Genomic DNA, 21,727 nt, shown 5'->3' on the forward strand with positions numbered 1-21,727 from the left:
GATAAGTGATTATTTATGATCTATGATTATGTATGATCTCTCTGATGAATTAAAAAAAAAAAACAAATTTCTCTTCATCAGATTCTTTTTAAAATATCATCCTTGAAGTATTGAAGAATTCCTTACTCGGTAAAATTATTTCTTAAGTACTATTTTAAGGAATATAATTAAAATGTTCTTTATTACTGTCCTTATTATTTTTTATCCCTTTCCCGTTTTTTTGCTATAAGTTTCTCCACAGATTCCTTTACTACAATGCTTACTTTGGAAGCAAAAGTATTCCAGGTGATTTTCAACAAATTTCGTCTGTAGGTTGCCTTCTAAAAAGATATTTCAAAAACATTGTCGTTGGTAACGGATCACTGAAGGTAACTTTTTCGGCACTCATTGCATCAAAATAGCGATACCACCATGTATGGGATTTAGCATTGCTGCTCTGTCAAATACACAAGACTACGGTGGCGTTATCTAATCTTTAAATAGCGGCCGATTTGGTTATTTTAATGATCAATTATTGTATAACCAAAGGGTTTGCAGCAGAATTTCCCGAAAAAAAAAAACATTGTAGAAATTCTCACGCAATTAATACCTTGAAAACATATGATATTGATTGAACCTAGTATTTCTCAAAAATCCTGCTGTTTATTGCCTAGGGTCTTCTTCTTCTTCTTGGAATTGCGTCCTCAATGGAACAGAGCCTGCTTCTCAGCGTAGTGTTCTTATGAGCACTTCCACAGTTACTAACTGAGAGCTTTCTTTGCCAAAGTTGTCATTTTCGCATTCGTATATCGTGTGGCAGGTACGATTATACTCTATGCCCAGGGAAGTAAGAAAATTTCCATTACGAAAAGATCCTGGACCAACCGGGAATGGAACCATACACCTTCAGCAAGGCTTTGCTTGGTAGCGGCGGACTCTAACCACTCGGCTTAGGAAGGCCCCCATTACGTAGGGTATTCCTTCAATAATTTTGCCTAATTTACAAATAATTTTATTGAATATTGTTCGACTAGCAATCAGTGCATGGATTTAATTAGTTAATTCTAATAAGGGAAATGATCATCACCGGACATCTCGAGCGGAGAATCCTTCAAAAAACACAGAAAATCATAATGCAGTGAAAATGCTGCTCTATGCTAAACTATATAATTCACAATTGTTCGCATTATTCAGACAAAACGGATTTTGGGAAACAAATGTCCATGATATTTACGATTTGTTGTAGCATGGTATGTATGTTGCATCGGAGATGTCAAACAATTTCACTTATCACACACAACAACAAATTGGTTCTAGCAGTAATCAATCGTGCGACAGCCGGACGACACAGACACATAGACATCACACTCTTATCATTGCACATCGACCACCTATTTTCCGGTCCATTCAAAATATGGTAGATGGTCGATCTGCCACCAACAGCGCTCGCATCATTTGTTCATGTTTGACGTTTACACACTACCGCCATCTGTTGTTCCGTTGACCATCCACGCCGATTTTAGTATTGAACATTAGATCATGTGCTCATGACTATAATTTTGATCGAGATTTGTTTTAAGTGTTACGTTTGTGGAAGTCAGAACTGCCATGCTGATTCTATGTGAGATAAGCAAAGTTTTCCCACTATTGTTGTACAAAAGAGAAAAACGTATGTATCTACTAATGAAATTTTTTTGTCAATATAAAGAGTTATGTAAATTGATTAAACATATTTTTCTTCGCGTTTGTTTATTATATTTTTGTTTTGGGTTCTTTTTTCTTCAATTTTTAAATTGTCATCCACAATTTAAAGGGAGGGGGGCAATTCAAGGGTTCCTTCGCCTTAAAACTTGGTAGAATTCAACAATATAAGCCTGCATGGGATATATCTTTGTTTTCACGATCCTGAAATGTCTACGCTACGCTTGTAGATCTGAAGACCTGGAGTCAAAGAGTTCTTGTTTAACCTTCAATAGTTGTTGAACACAAAACAAAAACTGAAGCCTGTTTTGATATAAATGTTATTTATAGACCTTCGAGAGATCACTGGTTTTGCTTGTAGATCTGTGAGATCTGTACTTCGAGTAGTTCTTGACTACCCATGAATATATAGCACCTGTTCATAAAATCGTATGTACTGAATGCAACATAGCAACCAGATTATGATTGTGTATAGTTGAAAATGGAATAAAAAGAGGTACACTTTAACGTTTGCTTGCATGCCGTGAAGGTACAGATAAACAGACTAGAACACTTGTTTTTAATTATGAATCTTGGTTTACGGCTAACCAGCCGAGTATAAGTTTAAAAAATACCGAAAAGCTAAACATTACATATACTCTGCAATTGGACTAAATGGACAAATTTATGTGAAATTTTGCGATAAAGTTACACGTCTTCTCAGTGAGAATCGAACTCACGACTCCCTGATCTTTAGTTAGGGCGCGTTACCCCTACGCCATGAGAAGACTCATGAACGCAGAAGTTAACCTGAATTCGATTTCAGCTCAATAATCACGTGGTCCTTTCTCGATAAGTGCACCTCTTTTGGAAGAATTAGATGCCCATCCAAACACAACGCTTTCTGTATAAATCCTATGCCTAGCCCGAGAGCGCATTATTTTTTAGGTAATGAAATAGCACACAACACTAGCCAGCAAGGCTGAGGTTTTTAAAGCCCACACAATAGAAAGGTAAAGGTAACGCGACCTAACTAGAGTTCAGGAACGCGTGAGTTCGATTCTCACCGAGAAGACGTGTAACTTTTTTGCAAAACTTCACATCAATTTGTCCATTTAATCCAATTGCAAAGTACATGTAATGTTTAGCTTTTCGGTAGTTGTTAGACTAGAACAATTTTCATTTTAAAACGTAATCACGCGAGCATTGATTCCCAATGCATAAAGTACTGAATTTGGACAACTAGGACAAAGTTGGGCTATGAGTGAATTATTGGTCAACTTTCAAATATTAAATTTATGCGCTATTTTGGTATTCGTCTTTTGTCTGTAGTGAAAACTTATTACAGTTAACTCTCCCTTACTCGATATTGTAAAAGTTGGTTTTCATGGCTAACTCGATGGTCCCTTGCATCGCAGTTGCGCTGGTTTTGTGTTCTGTAACTAAATACCTTTTAACTCGATGGTCCCTTCAATATCGAGTTAGGGAGAGTTGACTGTAGTAGCTTAATCTCAAAAAATGGAATTGTGATATCTTGCTCAAAACGATACAAACTACAGCTTCCATTTATCTCTTGAATATCACATGAGTGTATTTTATTACGCTCTCTTTTGCAGTTTTCATGCGGGTTCCTAAGGGCTAAAATAATATATAATAGGTTGTGTCTTCTCTTTCTACTCTGTGTCTACAATATATCGCGATAATCTGCTATAGTTTAGTTCTCTTTCTCGGGTTTTGCCTCTAATCCTACGTGCTAACATCTAGGAGTAATTATATTGGTTGGTAGTGTGCCGTGTAGCAGCCTAATCATAGTATTATAAGAAGAAATAGCAATCTCGAAGCGAAACAAAAAAAAAATAGATGAAACGATAAACTGTTGCTCGCCCTCTGAGCTTCAAGGGGAAAGTATCTGCCAGCCTACCATTTCGCCAATCATATGCAAAGTGTCTCTCAAAACCAGTAGGAGGAACACCCCGTTCCTACGTTGGAAGCGATCCCAAACCCACCACCGCTTCGAAGCATAATTAAACATAATTTAGATTAGATTACTAAAACAACGACGGAAGCGATAAACCGAACACTCCTACCACGCACGTTCGGTTAGTCGACTGGTTGCTGTTTTTACGCGCTTTTGGATCACTTCCAACGATGATTCTTCACTGGTTCGCTACAGTGATGCCAAATATACAGATTGGTTTTGTGGTCATATTGATTTTTTTTTCAGATACAATTCTGTGTAACCAGATTATAGATTTCCAAACAAAATTTCGAAAATTGCGTAGATTTGATCTAGATTTTTTACAAAATTAGTCATAGAGGTGTTTGAACTCAAAACGCAGTATTAAAGGTGGCAACACTGGTTTGCATTAGGAACGAGTAGCGACGGCGATCCTCCGCACGCAAAACTGGTTTCACGGATCGGTCGCTGACAGGCTGGCGCTGGTGTTGCTGCGTTTGGGAATTAATTATCAACTTTGTAGCTCTGGTCCGCTTTTCGACGGTGGCTAGTTGTTCAATTTTTCCGCGTGGGAATGAACCTGGCGGACGAAGCAGGCTTATCTGTTTCTGATGATTTCTGTTGCCTTCTGGTAGGGGTAGCCTACTACGCGATTGCTGTTAATCTCAATTAAATTTTAGTAGCTAATTTTTTACACTCGACCTTCTTGCTTCTGGGGGGTCAGAAATGAAGAGGGATGTGCGGTTATTTACATGCGGCAAAGGCTTGTGATTGCTTCAATGAATGGCTTCTTCTTCTGCTACCTTAGCTTGAACAGTGTGCTCTGTATGTATAGATTTGAACGTAGAATATTTAAAACTTGGAAGAGAATAATTTACATGCTTGAGAACAACTGCCACTTTTTTCTGGCGAAGTTCGTTTTTTACACTGGATGGGGTGAAGCTCGCATCTATAACTTTCCTAAGTTTATTGCTATTCGGTTTCTGTTGATCCTAATCACAATTTCGATGGGAAACTGAAGGAAAATGAAGTGTTGGAAGTGGTTGACCATTCTATTGCACTATGAATCGGATTTTTACTACCGAAAAGAAGCCTAATTCTATGCCCAATCAAACATGACAATTGAATCCGATACGTCAAAACCATTAATTTGAACCAAACTCTTTCGTGTGGTCAACAACTTTCCGTCCATTCGCCTTCCAGCTTCCAATTTAACAAACAAACATTCACAAAATTGCTCTACTTTCCACTCCCTCGTTTCGCCTCTGACACTTGCTCGACTTCAGAGTTGTGCGTGAGAAAGTTTCCTTCCCCTCACACTGGAGAGCAAAGGAAGCGATTTCAATATTATTTATATATTTACATTATACAGCATCTTTCACCGCACCATCAACACGATGGCCTCGGTTTAGCATTTCAGTTCATCACCGGGATTTGTTTGTCTTACACGGAGGGGCAGAAGGAAGGACAACCAGCGGAGACGCCAGGAGTATTAATTCAATTATTTAAATGTAATTGTACTCCGGTTTTGTTGTTTCTCGATTCCTACCCTCCTCCGCGTTCACATCAAGCCTCGCCTGCTTAGTTCGTGTTCTCGCGCGTCTTTCCACGACTGGTGACGGATCGCTTGCGAGAGGATTTACAACGAAACGTCACTCACGCGGTACAAAATGGAACACACGTTGTTCCGAAGTGAGTGTTGCTCCGGAAGCTTCCGCCGTCTAGGGAATCTGTCCGTTCATGCGCATTTCCAGCTCCTCCTCCTCCTTGGTCAGCGGCACCGTCGAGTGATTGTAGAGACCTTGGGCCATCAGCTGCAGGGCCAGCGGGTTCTTCTCCGATGACGTCTTCTTGATCTTGGCCCGCTTGTTCTGGAACCAGATCTTGATTTGCGACTCGTTGAGATTGAGTTCGGCACTCAGTGCTTGTCGGCGTTTCTCCGTTAGGTAGCGATTTTCGTTGAATTCGTTCTGTTAATCGAGCGGAGAAGAATAGAGAAAACGCGATCAGATGGTGTAATTGGAACAGGGTTTTTTCAGGGGTGGGACCAGAGAATGTAAACAAATAACTGTCAAACGCAGGGTTGCGCGCTTACCTTCAGTCTTTGCAGTTGGGCAGTGGTGAATGCGGTGCGAGGCCGCTTTTCCTCAGTTTCGCCCTTCTGTTTGGGAGGCTTTGTTCGTCGGTAGCGGGGACCTGTAAAGAGCGAGAGAAAAAAGCGTTGGAATTAATAAAAATGTCACTGCCAGCGCCCGAGTGTGAATCAGCAAACGGTTTGCGAAATGAGAAATAACTAATAACTGGTTACCAACCAGCATCGCGCGTATTGTGCAAGCATAAATAATACTTAAGGCTTGTTATCTAATTCAATTAAGGCATGATTTGAGATAGGAGCTCGCTCAGCGAACTGGAACGTTCCTCCCGAGTGACAGCAGGGGTGGAGTTCACTGTGCCAATACTTCAAGTGTCACGCGGCGTTTTCCCCCGGCGAGGCAAAAGAACGTGATTTTCGCACATTCCTATCCCTCGCCACCGGTACATAATTTTCAACTTTTGACAGTTTTCGGTGGTAATTTGCGCACGGGGGGTAAGCATACGTTAGCTTCTTTGTTTGTATTGCTCTATTTCGGCGGTAATTAGTCGGGGGGAAGAAAGTTTATTCACGTCAAACTTTCCACGCGCAATGGCTGTTAGAACTCTTGACGGTAATATTAATCACTTCGGTATGATAATTTTTCGGAAACTTTTCCGGCATACCTTTTCGCCGAGGGGTTCGCAGATGGGTGATTCAAATTAATAAAACGAGAAATGGGCATTCTTAGTCTAAAGTTGGTAGACAAAGTCGGTCGTATTGCTTTATTTGAATTAATAAACATGTTTGATAATTAATTCGGTTACTTTCGGAATGGCGTGTGCGCAGGGCTGTGCTAGACGGGGAGCTACTGCTGCTGCTGACCGACACTGAAACAGTTTTGCTTGGTTTCTCGACTTGGTAGTTACCTGTCGGAATGTATAACCTGTCTCTCGGAGGGCATGAATATTTATCACAGCAAACTTACACGTTGGTGAAGGCAGCCGAAGCGATAATTTGACGTTTTAATACAGAAAGGCCGGGAGCGGAAATGGCTTTTTCGATGGAACGAGGGGTATGGCGAGTTGCTTGGAGCGATCTGAAGTTTCAGCTTCTTTTTGAGGGAACATTAATTTCCAAGTTATTCAGTCTGTTCTACCATTAAAGTGAATGTAATGTGCAGAATTTCTCTTCATCGGTTTTCTCGATTGTAAGATGACAAGAAGTTTGATAGAAGCTTTTCATTGCAGAATAATTGACATTATAGTTTTGTTTATAGCAAAGGATATAAAACATACATATCGTAAGCTTTATCCGCAAATGAACCATCATCAACCTATGGTATGTCTGTCTTGTCTCCGTCGCGTCTCGTGAATATGGATGAAACTCATATTTTATCAAAAGGCCTTTTCGTTTAACATTACTGTGTGCAAAGGCCTTTTTGGCATTTAGCGTGCAATACTGGTTGCCACCATCTACCGTGGTGAATCAAAATCCGGACGGTACCAATATCCGGACACTCTGGTGCTATTGATAAATTAAAGTTATAATTAAGTGATAATATGTTTGGTTTTTATTCATTCCCTTTAATTTTAACAATACTAATCATTTTACATTTATTTCTGATCTAGTAACCATCGTCAAATAATTAATAAAAATAAAAACAAATAATTTGTTCATGTAGGACGTCATCTCGATACGGTCCAACTCGAACTCAAATTTTGCGATCGATGAACGCGCGAATATCGTTCGAGTGCAGAAAAAGTTTGTGAACTATATTTTTATAAAAAGTTCCAACCATAAGTGTTTAAGAAGAGATATTTTGGATGTTTGGGGACTCCACTGTTATAAATAAGTTGGAAATATATATATTTATCGGTGTTTTAAAAGACTGTCCGGGATTACGATCCATTGTTTTAAGATCCGGACATCGTCTAGAAGACCAACGTACAACTAGTGTAAGTGAGTTTGTAGAAAGACAAATTAGAAAAGACTTGAAAAATAACTAGGGGAAGCATAGTGAGTTATCAGAATTCAATTTAATGTGAAATAAATTGTGCACAACGTTCATGATAACTTTTCGAGTCACATCGAGTGCAGTTCAAGCAACATGTACTTCGTTTCAGTTAACCAAACCACGTATATTACAACCGTACCATTCTTTTTCAAATTGTAGGGCAAACGTGGACATCAAACTTACTAAACATTGATATTTCATTGTGTGTTGATATGGTTTTATTTGAATTGAACGAATATTACATACTACAATACCGATGTCCGGATATCGATTCAAAAGTGTCCGGATTTAAAGACAACGTTTCCATCAGGTGTCCGGATTTATAGACAAGACATGCTCTAATATTTGAATGATATTCATATTAAAATCATGGTTTTTACCAAAAAGTTCATCACTTTCTTGAAGATCCAGCTTGAAACAATGTATCAAACAGTATTACATTAAGAATGTCCTAAAACAACACACTCATATTAGAGTTTGAACATTTGTGTCGCCTTAAGCGTCCGGGTATTGATGCATCACGGTATCAAGCTTGCTTTGTACACGCGAACTTTTCCACTAAGCCAAGTACCTCGACAACCAGAATGTATACATTCTGGTTGTCGAGGTACTTGGCTTGATAAATTGATATTGAACGGACCATCAAGTCAAGCGTGTTTTAGAATAAGGGCGTCAGTCGCATGATCGATTTCTCTTCATCGATCCTCTCTTCTGTGAATAAAAGTGACAAGATGCAGGTTTGTCCGCTTTTTTAACCTCAGGACGCAAGATTGCATCGCTGCCTAGCGTCATGAAGTGAAAAATTGCTAACAAACTCGCATCTTGTCACCTTTATTCACAGAAGAGTGGATCGATGGAGAGAAATCGATCTTGCGACTTACGCCCTTATTCTAGCACACTTGTCACCTCTATGGGACAGAGCCTGCGTGTTCTTATGAGTACTTCCACAGTAATTAACTGAGAGCTTTCTATGCCAAAGTTGCCATTTTCGCATTCGTATATCGTGTGGCAGGTACGATGATATTGTATGCCCAGGGAAGTCAAGGAAATTTCCATTACGAAAAGATCCTGGACCGACCGGGAATTGAACCCAGACACCTTCAGCATGGCTTTGCTTTGTAGCCGCGGACTCTAACCACTCGGCTAAGGAAGGCCCCTAATGATCAATGATGCCACATACACAGATTTATCTGTAATTACACAGATTTTTTCTTGTTTTTGCTTACAGATATCTGTGATCACAGATCACAGATTTTTTAGAAAACAAAGATTTTTAAGATTTTAGGATATTTCACGAGTTTATGACAAGGTTTAGATATAAAACAGAAATGCCATTACTATTTTTAGGTTTTCTCAAAATCTTACGTATTTTGAATTTTTAGAAACAATTATGCATCTTCAATTTACTTTTGGTAGAATAAGCTCATAATAAAAATTGTTGACATTCCAAGAACACCCATAAAACGTTCGCAAAAGTTCTTTTTAAACCAAAAAAAAAATTGGATTTTAATGCGACACAGATTTTTATCAAGATTTTTTAAGGTTGACTTAAGATAAAAAAGTTTTTTTCAGCCGAAAACACAGATGAAAGTCGGAAAAAATGTGGCAACACTGTTAATGATATGAACTCATAAAATAACGTTTAATGAGAGGAAGCTCATTGATCAAATATTCTCACATCTACATGGTGTGATATAATTCGTATAAATAAACGACTTTAATCGTGAACTACTATGCAATTTATGGTTGTCTAGGATGGGCCACGTATAGGCCTTTTCACATGACGTTCCTTATTAGCTGATCGGGAAGCTCTTTGACAGTTCTTCTATGGAAATGACAGCCTCGTGTTTGCACCGGTCCACCACCGATGTAAACAAATGCATAGACGGACCTGTCACATGAAAAGGCCTATTGTAATACGGAGCGCATATGTTGTCAATAAGCCTTTTCATTTGACATCACAGTGTGCAGCCTTTAGTGAGCGATAATGGTCAAACAACAAAATAAGGCAATCCATGAGACAGCTGCGATTAGCTGGTTTTTTGTTTGCACACTTTTAGCTGTCAGTCCTATCGCAGAAAGTCCTCATGTATAGCCTTATCCAAATGTTCGATTCCTTAACCCCAACCAAATCGAGTTGAATTTTGACGACCAAATTCGCTCTCAAGAAGCTGCTATGTTTTAACAGATCTGCCATAAACAAACCATGGTTTATCCATATGATTAGTGTTGTCCGCTGCGATTTGCTTTGATACGTTAAGTCAGTGATAATGTGAGTAGATATCAATCAACAAATTAAGAATAAAGTACAACAATCTGTGTGAAATTCCGATCAAATTTGTCTCATTGGCGATAGCAAATCAGAGCCCTCACTCTGGATTCCACGCTTATCTACTTACCATAAATCAGACGTAATGACTGTAACCCCATTTATCCCAAAAACGGAATTATGACGGTTCATGAATAAATTATCACCCTCTTCTGGCCAGAACGATTCTTCGCAAGATGCTGGCGATTATCTCCTGCCATAAATCAAACCCTCCGCAATCAAATTTTGCCCTGTTCCCGTATTCAAACCCTTCCGCTATAACGACGCGGCAATTGAAACCCGCTGAACAAATTACCGCGTGTGCGGCCCTTCTTTGGCGCACATTCCATCTCGCGCAACTTGACAGTTTTCGCGATCGACAAAAAAAACCGCAGCTGAGTACGGAGGAAACAAATTGCCGCTGAATGCCGACACGTAGACCGTCTTCGTCGCGCCATAAAAATCCACGCAGCAATACCGCACAATCCTGCCGTATCGAAGTGCCGCGATTGAGGTTATCGGCGAAGTGCGCACAAATATGGCGCACATGACCAAGCGTGGCTATCTATGATCCGCTTTTTTGACAGATGAGCTAGATTTGCGCGATAATCCATTTATGTGCGACGCAAAGAAAAGTGATTGTCGCAAACGGCCGCAGATGGCAGTGCGATCGGTCGATTGATTGAGGTCTTCATCGATCGACGATGCGAGACACGGTGTTGCGCCACCAACTGTCAAAGTTCTCACCGAATGGAGTGTAGGTAAACAAACTCGTCTAGTTTGTCACCGGCAAGAACGCCCTCTGGCAGGATAATTATCGGGGTTATATTCTTTAGCAGCCAGTTGGCGTAATGACATAATTGTCCCCTTCTGCCAGAGTTTGTTTATATACGTGTGCATTTGACATTTGCATACGGACGTCGCCAAGTAGAACGGAAGTCTTTTCACGTGATTGGCTCGGTAGCATACATGTGGTTGCTTATGACTTCATTAGATTTTCATGAAGCAATTAAACTTCTCAAGAAATTGAAAAGGCTTATCAATACCCGCACGATTGTAAACAATGGCACCAAAGCGGGGATAAGTCTGATTGTGTGAACGTAACTGGGAGGCTCTATTGGAGGGGCGTATCCGTCTCTTGCACGAATACTACAAGACGGTAGTGACTTCGAGTGGAATGTAATTATCTGTCACGTCATCTTTGCTTTGAGAATTCTGTGTCAAAGGATTGCGTGTTTTTGAGGACTTTCAAGCTTCGAAAATTATGACTTCTATCAGCAGTCACGATCAGTCGTTTTGACGACTTCATGGCTGGATACGTCCAATCGTCTTTCGGTTGCGCAACAAATTGGACTGGAAAATTTCCATTTCATCTGCGTTTAAGGTTTTTACGTCAAAAATTTAGTGTTAGATTTCAACCTTGTGTGTTTCCCCTAATTTTTCGTACATGATTTCATTTGCAACACTCAAAACACTTGATCCACTGAACTGAAATTTGACAGATCGTGAGTGTCAACACTTCCACAAATTAGAGCCGTGATTTGTCTTTGATCATCTCTCCAAATCCAACGGATTTGTTTATTTGTTTTCGTTATTTCCACTTTGAACTTTTTTCTTCTCGAACACACAGGCAACGGGCGACAGAACCGAACAGAAGTGATGACACAGTTCAACGAGGGGGCCATTAACAGCAGCAGAAGAGAACAGATGTCAACCGCACCCCGGTTGACAGTTGCGCCTTTGTCTACCCCTCGTCTATCTCGATCCCCCCTCTCCATCGAAATTAATATGTTTGATGATATGTTGGAACATTTCTCGGGCCGGATTTTATGGCGGGCGATGATCGATTTATGTTCCGCCACCGACCATCAGAGACAACTAACAAACTACGCGCCGATCATCGTCTCCAATTATCGACTCCCGAACTTCGGAGCAGTCAGACAAAAGAACAAATCAGGGAAGCGTGTCGTACAAATTTTCTCCTTTCCCAAGAGAGGTCGTAAAACTACCAGCAGCGTCCGGATGGATCAAGATTCTCTAGCCGCGGCGAGCTTAATGCACTGTGACGGGAGCGCGTACGTGGAGGTTAATAAATTTTAATTATTTCGTAATAAAAGTGTTCATTTGGGAGAAAATAATACCGCCATTGAATCGCCCCCCTTCCGGCGCTCGATTGAAACGTCAGACGACTTTACGCTCGGCCGGAGTCCAACCCTGCAGCGACCTATCTAGATCAGTTTCCAGGGTCCGCCATTATCGCGCCTTTTTGCAATTGCAATGCCTACTTCGCAGCGGTGCTTCGGCTGAGTTATCGATACGCGATATTAATTAACTTCAGTTTCAATGAATAGATGGGATAACGGCGGCGGCGGCAATGGCCACGTCCTTCCACCTTCAAATAGAGCAATTTTCCGGCGAACGTTGCTCGCAATCGGTCTTATCTGCTGGCAGCCAGTCAATTTCGATACTTCTTTTGCCTTGTCCGGGCGAATTGGATGGTTGGGTAAGATTGGCTTTCGCAAATGAATTTATTTATTTCTTCAATTAATCGACTATTTATTTCAGTTGGGTTGTTGGAAGGGATGCGTTTCGAGGAACGGAACGTTCGATGGATAAAAAGTGGAGAATTGTGTCGATTAAATGAGTTAGCGGTCCTGTTTTGGATTGCCATAGAAAAGATAGCGATCGTCATTATCTTCGTCTTGGCTGCGTGCCCCGATTGGAAATAAATAGATCATTGTGTAGAAAATGAGCGTGAAGATGGAAGTCTATAATCCAGTGTTAAGGATCCAATTGAAGCACCGTTTTATGGTTCGAAATAATCGATGATAAGCTGCATCGAACCGTTAGCGATGCAATCTTGATGACAGATTCAACTTAAAATACAGCTATTTATATAAGAAATAACCCTTCGTAAATCATTTGCAAATCGTGTTTACACTTTAGAAGTTTGCTTAAGAAGTTATCTGAATTGGGTCGATGAAAAAGTTGCAGTTTTTCGTAGCTTGATCGAAAGAGCACAGTTTTCTAAGTATAACACAATTTTATTGCGCTTCAATATCCTAATTTCAACACTAAAAGTTATCGATGTAGTTTTCAGTTTGTATACTCCATGTCATTTCAATTCAGCTCGTCCCATAGTAAAATATGTCGAAAAGTGATTTCCATACGAACTTCAAACGTGTTTTAAAAATAGTTTCAGGGTATTTTGAATTCTGGCTAATTTTTTTACGAATCAGAACCAGAATATGCAGAACTGGATTCCTCATGTGATCATTTATCGCCCCTCGTAAGAAAAGTACGCGAACTGAACATCCATACGAGCAAACGTTCAAAAGGCATTTTCATGTTACAGGTCCGTCTATGCATTTGTTTACATCAAAGTGCTCTAAAATCAGATGATTGTAAACGCCTCATCCCTCTATAGAAGATTTTCACTTCAGACAGTCATCTACTGTAGCAGGCTTTATTTGATAAGTTTGCCAGCAAGCCGTCTAGAACCTTCACTAGGTTAAACTTAGTAGTGTAGTCCAAAAGTCTAACATTTGAATGCCTTTTGATTTTTTTTCTACTGATTTTTTTTCTACTTGAAAGTTAATATCATTTTCTATACGCAACTTCAACGAACTGCAAAGTTCGATCAATTACCTAAAAAGTTAACTGATTAAGCCAAAACATGCCCTTCTATCCGAAGTTTTGGTTGTTTGGAGAAGAGTTCGTCCAGGACCTCTACTAAAAATATCAACTTTTAATTAGTTCAGGTGTTCCACCAGTTCATCATTCCACCAGAAATATTTCAGGGCATTATTTGAGAAAATACCACAAAATTACGTGTAGATATTTTTCTAAAGGAATTTTTGTCACAAATCTGTTAAAGCAGCCATGAGTTTAGAACCTCTAGTAGATTCTTAACCATGATTTTTTTTAAGAAAATTTATGAGAAACTGAACTGAAAATCATACATCAAAAAACGGAATCCACCTAAAGTTTGTGTTATAAATATTCCGTCAAATTTTACTTCAGTTGATAAGTCTTGGGTTTCCTAAGAGTCATCATACTAAAATACAAGAGTTACACGTTTTGAGGGCGTTTGTGGAAGAAAAAGATGTCTACGTCTGCTGAAAATTCTAAAACGAATTTGGTTAACCATTTTTTCAGGCCCTCTACGAGAAATTTTAGCTTGAAATCAGTTCAGACACTTCACTTGTAACTTTATTCCTTCAGAATTTGCTCAGTATATTCTTTGAGAAGATACTACTATATTTTCTCCAGATTGTTATCCTACAGAATTTACGACAACATATATCTTAAGTTCAGTCAGACTTCCGACCAAATGTTTTCTAAAGAATAAGTCAAAACTTTTCAAAAATATACACCGAAAGAACTACTGTATTTATTATGAGTTACACTTTGAATTGCTTCTAAAGTATCTCAAGAAATTCCATCAATCATATCATCATTAGCTCAGCTAGCAATGTTTAGACAAAATGCTTTAGAAATTCGTTCAGTCATTTCGCCAGGAAGACCTCCTTATGTGAGGAGAAACTTTTGTAAGTAAAAACTCAACAACTTATTAAAATCCTAATGAAATTTCTCTGAGAGCTCTGCAAGGCATATCGATTATTTTTCTTATCTTTTGTCGAGTTTCCAATCAATGAATAGACAACACAGCGGAACAAATACCTTTTTTACGCGTCTCATGGATCAAACTATGTGTCTTCAGACATGACTTAAGCTTTTTTATGAGACATAGTTTGATTTAAATTGTTAATTTTTTTTGGTTTTCCATTACAAAGTTTGTAGTTTCTTCCAGAAACAATATTTTTCAAAAGCATCCAAAAGTAACGTCTTAGTTATTACGTTACAAAATTCTATGTTTCGTATTCTTAAGAACCTAAACACTGATTTCTGTGGTAAATTAAGCACATACATTAGCATAGGGGCGGTCCATTAATTACGTAAGACAATTTTCGGGATTTTTCAACCCCCCTCCCTCCATGATAAGATTTTTTGTATGAAAATCCAAAATAAATTGTATGGCACGTAAGAAATCTCAAACCCCCCCTCCCCCCATAACCCCTTACCTAATTAATGGACAGCCCCATACAAGTTGGGAAAGTTTACAAGTTTACAGAAATCAATGAATAATGTATTTTCACACACTCCGAAAAAATCATGTGATTTTACGTCTTTTAGATGCACATAAAAGAAGCGAGCCAAATGACGTGAATTTGCGTCACGTTTTAAATACGAGGGTGTCTGATTCGGAAAATGTCAATCATAGTGGCATCGTTTTCATGTCCTTCATCATGTAAAATTAAATTTTTCGTTCAATACATCTTTCAGAACACATGTTTACGTCATTTTGTGTCATTCAGTAATAATGTGAATAACGTCCGCAGTAATTTTCATTACTTTTAAGAGTGCAGAATATTTAGAATATATGAATTTAATCCATCTGTTTTTGAAGCGTATCAATATCCGGGTTTGATTGTGTTCGTTCCCTGTCTTTCTTTTTCTCCGTCAAATTGTCCTCTTCTCGTCGTGTCTCCCACAAACCGTTTCTGCTTAGTTTCATTACAGATCTGGACATCCTGTCCCTTCAAGCTTCATCAGCTTAGTAGTCTAAGTAGCTTAAGAAATTCCAAAAAATCCTTTCCTTCCCTATTTCAAATGTATCCACTAACCTTAGAACTTCCGAAAACTAACATAGTTTTTAAAATAAGTTCAAATTTCAGAATGTAAATAATGTAAAAAAAGAAAAGATTTCGGCTCTGTTATGCCCTACGGCGCCTGAGCCTGCCAAATAAACGAGATAAGTAAAAAAAAAAAAAAAAGAGTGCAGAATCGAATATCTCAAAACCAGACGTGCTATGACATTTTTGAAGACGTCAATAGATTCAACGATTGCAAATCAAGTAAACAGCGGTATTTTGATGCTTGTTCCACTGTGCAATCGATTATCTCGAATATCTTTTAAACATTACAAATTGTTTGATTCAGTTTGACAGTTATTATCATTACAAAAATGCTGGAATTTCAAGATATTTTTGGAGTATCTTAAGAAATAGAAATTTTGTTGGCCGCAGAAAATCTGATTGATTTGAAGTAATTAAATTTTGTAAACAAGAAACTCATACCAACATCTGAGAATTCATGTTGAAACAATCGATATTTGTGAAAACTCCTAAAATTTCCGAACATTTACTCAATATTATAAACTTCCTAAAATCTGTTTGCAATCCATTTATCTGTTGGATTTGATGAAGTTACGCGATGTCATTTCAATGGTAAGCATTGATTCTGTAAGCCAGAGCTGATCTCTAAAGTGATGTAGAAAATACGTGTATTTCCATGGGAATCAGATTTTGTAATAAAAACGCGATTTCGATGAAAAATTTACGTCGCACACTGGCGTAGACCGCTATTTTCGACGGCCAAAACCTCTAGTACTCTGGATATGCATCCTAAAGGTTTGGTGTCTTCGACAAAATATTTTGGAATAAGTCATACTACATTTTGACTCCTTCGGATTTGATCTAGATAAGAAGAAACTGATAAAAATTGTCTGCAAAGTTATTGAGGGATTTTGAGCTATTTTTGACATTTCCTCTGAAGACACTTACACTCTATCACTGATATTATACTTTAGTAAAAACAGCCAAAAAATAGATTTTGAAATTTTTTTCGTACAAAAAATTGATAAAAGATATTTTGTCATCAATTTTTTAAAGCTTAACAATAACAAAATAAAATTTCCACTCTAACTAGCGAAACTTTCAGCTTAAATGATACTTTTGTAAAAACACTCCAAAAACGGTGCTCTGCAAAATCTTGGATAACTCACGAAGCGGCAAATGGCAGCAGATAGTAGCAGCTTTTTTTGTCCACGAGTTGTCAAAAACATTGGCTTCATTTTCGCAAATGAAGAAAAGTGGGCTGCGTGGGTTTTTTTTTGCTAGAAAAATGTAAGTATTGTAAAAACATTGTTCAATAAGTGATTTAAAATAGGGCATTTATTATTCAACTATAGAGAATAATCAGATTAAAAATAAACGTATAGACTTCTAAAGTTCGAACGTATTCCATTTATTTGCACATTTGTTTTAATTTCTCCTAATGTAAATCGACACATATGGAACGCATTATCTTGACTTTCGTTTATTAAAACAATAGCTAACAAACATGTTGGTGGAATAAGAGTTGAACAAACCACTCTAAAGATTATTTCAGCTGAATAAACTGTTGTTCAGCTACTAATGTAACTTGGGTAGTTTAGTGATGACATTTTGAAAACTCTTTGTCAACATTCTATTTATTTGTGCGTTTTAATAATATAAATGCATGAAAATCTAATCGAAAAGAAATTTTTAACATATTTCCATCAAAACTTGAATCCACCGCATCAAAAAAGCCTCTCATTGGTTTCTCTCTTTGGGACAATGAAACTAATATTCTAGCCTAGTCGTAGGCAAAAAAAATAGTCTCCGTCATTTTCCGGTTCATCATACTTTGTAAAACACTGTTTTAACTAGAAGAATTATCAAATCTGAAAATTTTGCTTGAAGATGATGCTAATTTAAATTGTTATTGTTAAGTTTTTTAAAACTTGATGACAACAGAGAAACAAATTTTTTTGGGAAATTTTTTAAGGATTCCTTATTTACATGAGAACCTAGTTTGACAAAATTGATAATTGTTGTATCATAAAATACTAATCATGAACTATTTAGGGAAATAATAGATTTTAGAAAGTAAGCTGAAAAATTTGGTCAATTTTATCAATTATAAATGAATGTTTCCACTCCATAAGTTCTTGAAAATAAGTAAGGGACAAATGACCTTTAAGTCCCCTTAAACAACAACATCAAAATTTGTTCTGTTGTATAGTCACGGTTGGTCATAAAATCAACCTTGTTTTGTTGCAAATGTGAAATTCTTAATTTGACATTTCAATGTATTTTACTACGTGATGCCTAAGGGAATATGAGCGTATTATGAAGTGTATTACATATCGTATAGTTTAATTCACTTGAGCGATTTGTTGAAGAATTTTTAGAGCAACTTTTGAATTAAAATAAGTACGTTACAATTAAATAATGGTTAAAATAGATGCAAAAATGTGTTAATGGTCACTGATCGAACCTTTTTCTGCTCCAAAATATATGATTTTTGAATGGATTCACTGGATCAGTAGATAGCTTCATAAAACTGATTGTCATACTGCTGATTTATCATCAAAACGTAAAAATTTATTTATATAAAAGCCCATGTTAGCAGTATCGGTTAAGTTTAGAATATCATTTTATTGGAATTCGTGATTTCAGATTCCTTTGAAAATTAACTTCCATTAAACTATCATTTGCATGTGAAACAAAAAGTGAACTGAATTATAAAAATTCTGAATTTTAAAAACGCTTCAGTAGCAGCTTCCAATAGATCAAACTTTAGTATTCAAAGTCACTTAACACTAAGGAAACAGATTTTGAACTTTCCTGAACTAAGCACGGAGATAATAAAGTTAATATTCGAACGTATTTTTGAAAGCTCATAACAAAATATCGTTTTTAACAGTAAACCAAGTAACTATCAAAGAGGATCATCTCTGAGTTTAATGACAACAATTCAGTTGAAACATTTAAGTGAAATAAGAGTTGAACAAACTACTTCGAAGTTTCGCTGAACAAACTTTTTTTCAGTCGCTAATGTTACTTGGAATGTTACAATAGGGTTTCAATGCCCTGCAAACAACATTTTTTCTGTTATTATTTATTTTGTCACGACCCTTGGTTTAAACTCAAATTTTGGGTGTATTTTGTTTTCTGTGCCCTTCCAAAATGTCAGATAGGAACAATCTCAGTGCAAGCACTTATTAAAAAGTTTAACCCTCAGCAAAAATTTGTTGGTGAAGTGAACATCAAACATAATCAAAAGTGTCAAGTTTCAAGTTAAATTCAAGTCATATTAAAAAAGTAATTGAAATATGGTAGAGTCTTTATTTGAGCGAGGAAATTGGCCATACTCTGTCGTGTTATTTAATAAAAACAAGATTTCATTAGAAATTTTAGGAGGCTATTACTCAATCGTATTATAGTAAACTTTAGACTCACAATCACAAATGCTTGGAAAAACTGACCATCCCTCACCCCAATACCCAAGAAAAAAAAACTCACCCGAACTCGGTCGATCGCTGTACCGGGTACAATACACCCAGGCCGGCCACAGATTGCTCCCGCTTTCGCCATCCTTGCTGCTGCCCGTTTCCGACCGGGCATCATCCGAGGACATCCCCCCGTCATTACTGCCGCCATTGTGATGATGACCACCATCACTTCCATTCCTATGACTTTCCCCACCGTGATTTCCCGGCAAACTGGACGCAACCGTGGCCGTCGGTTTCGGAATCGGCCTCGGACTCAACTTGGGACTGCTGGCACTACTGCTGGCGATGCTGTTGGGTGTTCCGGCGCCGTTGCCACTGGTGCCATTGGTGGAACCGATGGGAGTTGCCGGAGCCGCGGGTTGACCGATCTGCGAAACCGTTTTACACAGGGAACCTAGTGGAGGCATGGCATGCGGATGGCCGATGGAGGCTGCTGCCGCTGCCTTGACCTGACTCTCCAGCAGTTTGGCCTGGAACTTCCGATGGCTGTTGATAATCTCTTCGTGGAGTTTTGGATAGCTGGTGGCGCTGAAGCCGTTCAGGAGAGCAGCTCTTGGGTCTATGCTAGGGATGGTCTTAGTGCTAAAGTCGTACAGCGTAGGGATCCGCGGGTGGTAGTGGTTGTTGTTGAACATTAGCATACTGGCGGCAGGGTTTGGAGTTTGCGGTTCATAGCAAGTCGAGTCCTGAGATTCGCTATCCGTGTGGTACGGGTTATGACTGCTGCTTCCATTGCTGGAGCATAATCTTGGGGATTTGCTGATTTCGTACGGACGGAAGAGGCTATCTCTCCGGTGGTGCAGAGATGGGCCATTTGGGCTGTTGGAGTCCGAACTGCAGGGAGGGCTTGCCATAGGGCTCGGGGGCTGTTGAGTGGCGATGGGAACCACTGGGGTCTTTCCAAAGGTATCGCTCAGGATGTTGGAGATCGAGAAGGTGATGCTGGGCTGCTGGGGTGGCGGTGGAGCAATCTGATCTGTGACCTCCTGCTTAATGTGCATCGGAGGAATTGGTACCAGTGGCGACATCTCCCCGGCACTAGGCGAAACTCGCATGGTCCCCGTTGCGGTCGGACTCATCATCGTTGCGGTTGCGGAGTGAACCGGACTCTGGCTGTGGTGATGATGGTGATGGTGTGGCGGACTTGGAGCACTCTGTGGACTGCAACGGTCTTCCAATGCCATGCTTGATGGTCTTCCAAATGTTTTCTCTAAAACTGAACACTTCACTTAAAAGATGTTCTAAATTGTTTTGCACAAAAATCTTTCTTCGATTTCACTAGGAGAATTTTCTCCGATAATTTTTCAAACCTCTATCAATCGTCACTTGAGGGCTCGTCATTCGCAAACCAACACTTTACACTTCACACTCGAGCGAGCACCGAACGTCAAACCGAGAGCTGTACGAGCTCATGTGCTTCCATGAGGACCGACACCAACGAAGTGTAACGGAGGGTGTAAGGCGTCTGAGAAAAAATCACTACCCTCCAAGGGGTAAAACAAACACGCGTCCGGCCGATTTCGACAGCAAATTGAATGATGGAATCTCTCCAGGCTAGGCCACACAACACAATTAACGAACGACAAGATCCAAGCACCGAAGAAAGAATGCGAAGAACCGATGATCCGAAGATCGCGCGCGTGGTCCAAGAGAGCGAGCTCTTCTATCCTCTATTATAAATTGTGATGTGACATAGTCAAATGTCACCTGTGATCTGAGCCTCTGTGACTGACAGCTGAGTGAGAGCTCAACCAAACTGACTGGTTTGTTTTTTGCTGCGGCTGCTGATTCTCCTGGTGTCTCTATTAACTCTCAGTCCATCCCGTTCCTGCATCCATCTCCATGTAGCTCCGTGCTCTTTCAATCCTCAGGCCCTAATCAAGACGATCAGTTTACACAACGCACACCATCGCACCCTTGATTGAATCAAAACAGGCAAAAAAGAGACCTGCTTATGTCACAATCGCGAGAGCAAACGAGACCGAGCGCAAATAAATTCATCAACACAAACATATATCCTCGCTAATTGACCTGCGTCTGTATTGGTTGCATCGCTCCCGCAGTAGGCGTGTCTTCCTCGACACGCCCGTACGAACACAGTGCAATGGAGGAATCTCAGAGAATTAACTTGTTCCATCGCACCAACACCACCGTCCGTCACCCATTGTATGCGGTTTTGTTTCTCTTTTCCCTCCACACTTTCGCTTTGTGTCGGCCGTCGTCGTCGCGAGAGTGATGTGCGGTCACCGAATGCACCTTCCATACAACTTTATTATTCAATTGAGATTCTCTCCCTCTCTCGCCGATCACCGCGCAATTGCCTCACACGCTCGCGAAACCCCACCCCTATCCCTTATTGAAGCGAACTGAATATTGGAAGCAAGGATGGCTCGTTCTCAAAATGCACACCGGGGAAGACCACCCATGTCGAGGGCGACGCAACGCAACTCAACGAAACCCCGCTCCAAATCGAGATGTTATTTGTATAATTGTATAATTTCAAAATTAACTACTCGATGTAAATATAAACGCGACTGACGGAGTTCGGACTG

General features: G+C 39.3%; 1 protein-coding gene and 1 non-coding gene across 2 annotated transcripts; both read right to left on the reverse strand.

Annotated features, from left to right (window-relative positions):
• Positions 1-2,374: 2,374 nt before the first annotated feature.
• Positions 2,375-2,447, reverse strand: Trnaf-aaa. The gene has a single exon. It is a non-coding gene; the product is annotated as a tRNA-Phe (tRNA).
• Positions 2,448-3,224: 777 nt separating this feature from the next.
• On the reverse strand, positions 3,225-20,931 carry LOC5564813 (segmentation polarity homeobox protein engrailed). Its single transcript, XM_001649112.2, has 3 exons — positions 19,186-20,931; positions 5,712-5,812; positions 3,225-5,586 (listed from the first exon to the last, which is right to left on the reverse strand). Exons 1-3 carry the CDS (start codon positions 20,357-20,359, stop codon positions 5,338-5,340), a joined length of 1,524 nt encoding a protein of 507 aa, XP_001649162.2. The 5' UTR covers positions 20,360-20,931; the 3' UTR covers positions 3,225-5,337.
• Positions 20,932-21,727: the final 796 nt, after the last annotated feature.

This window comes from Aedes aegypti, chromosome 2 (assembly GCF_002204515.2).
Source record: "Aedes aegypti strain LVP_AGWG chromosome 2, AaegL5.0 Primary Assembly, whole genome shotgun sequence".
Taxonomy (NCBI): Eukaryota; Metazoa; Arthropoda; class Insecta; order Diptera; family Culicidae; genus Aedes; species Aedes aegypti.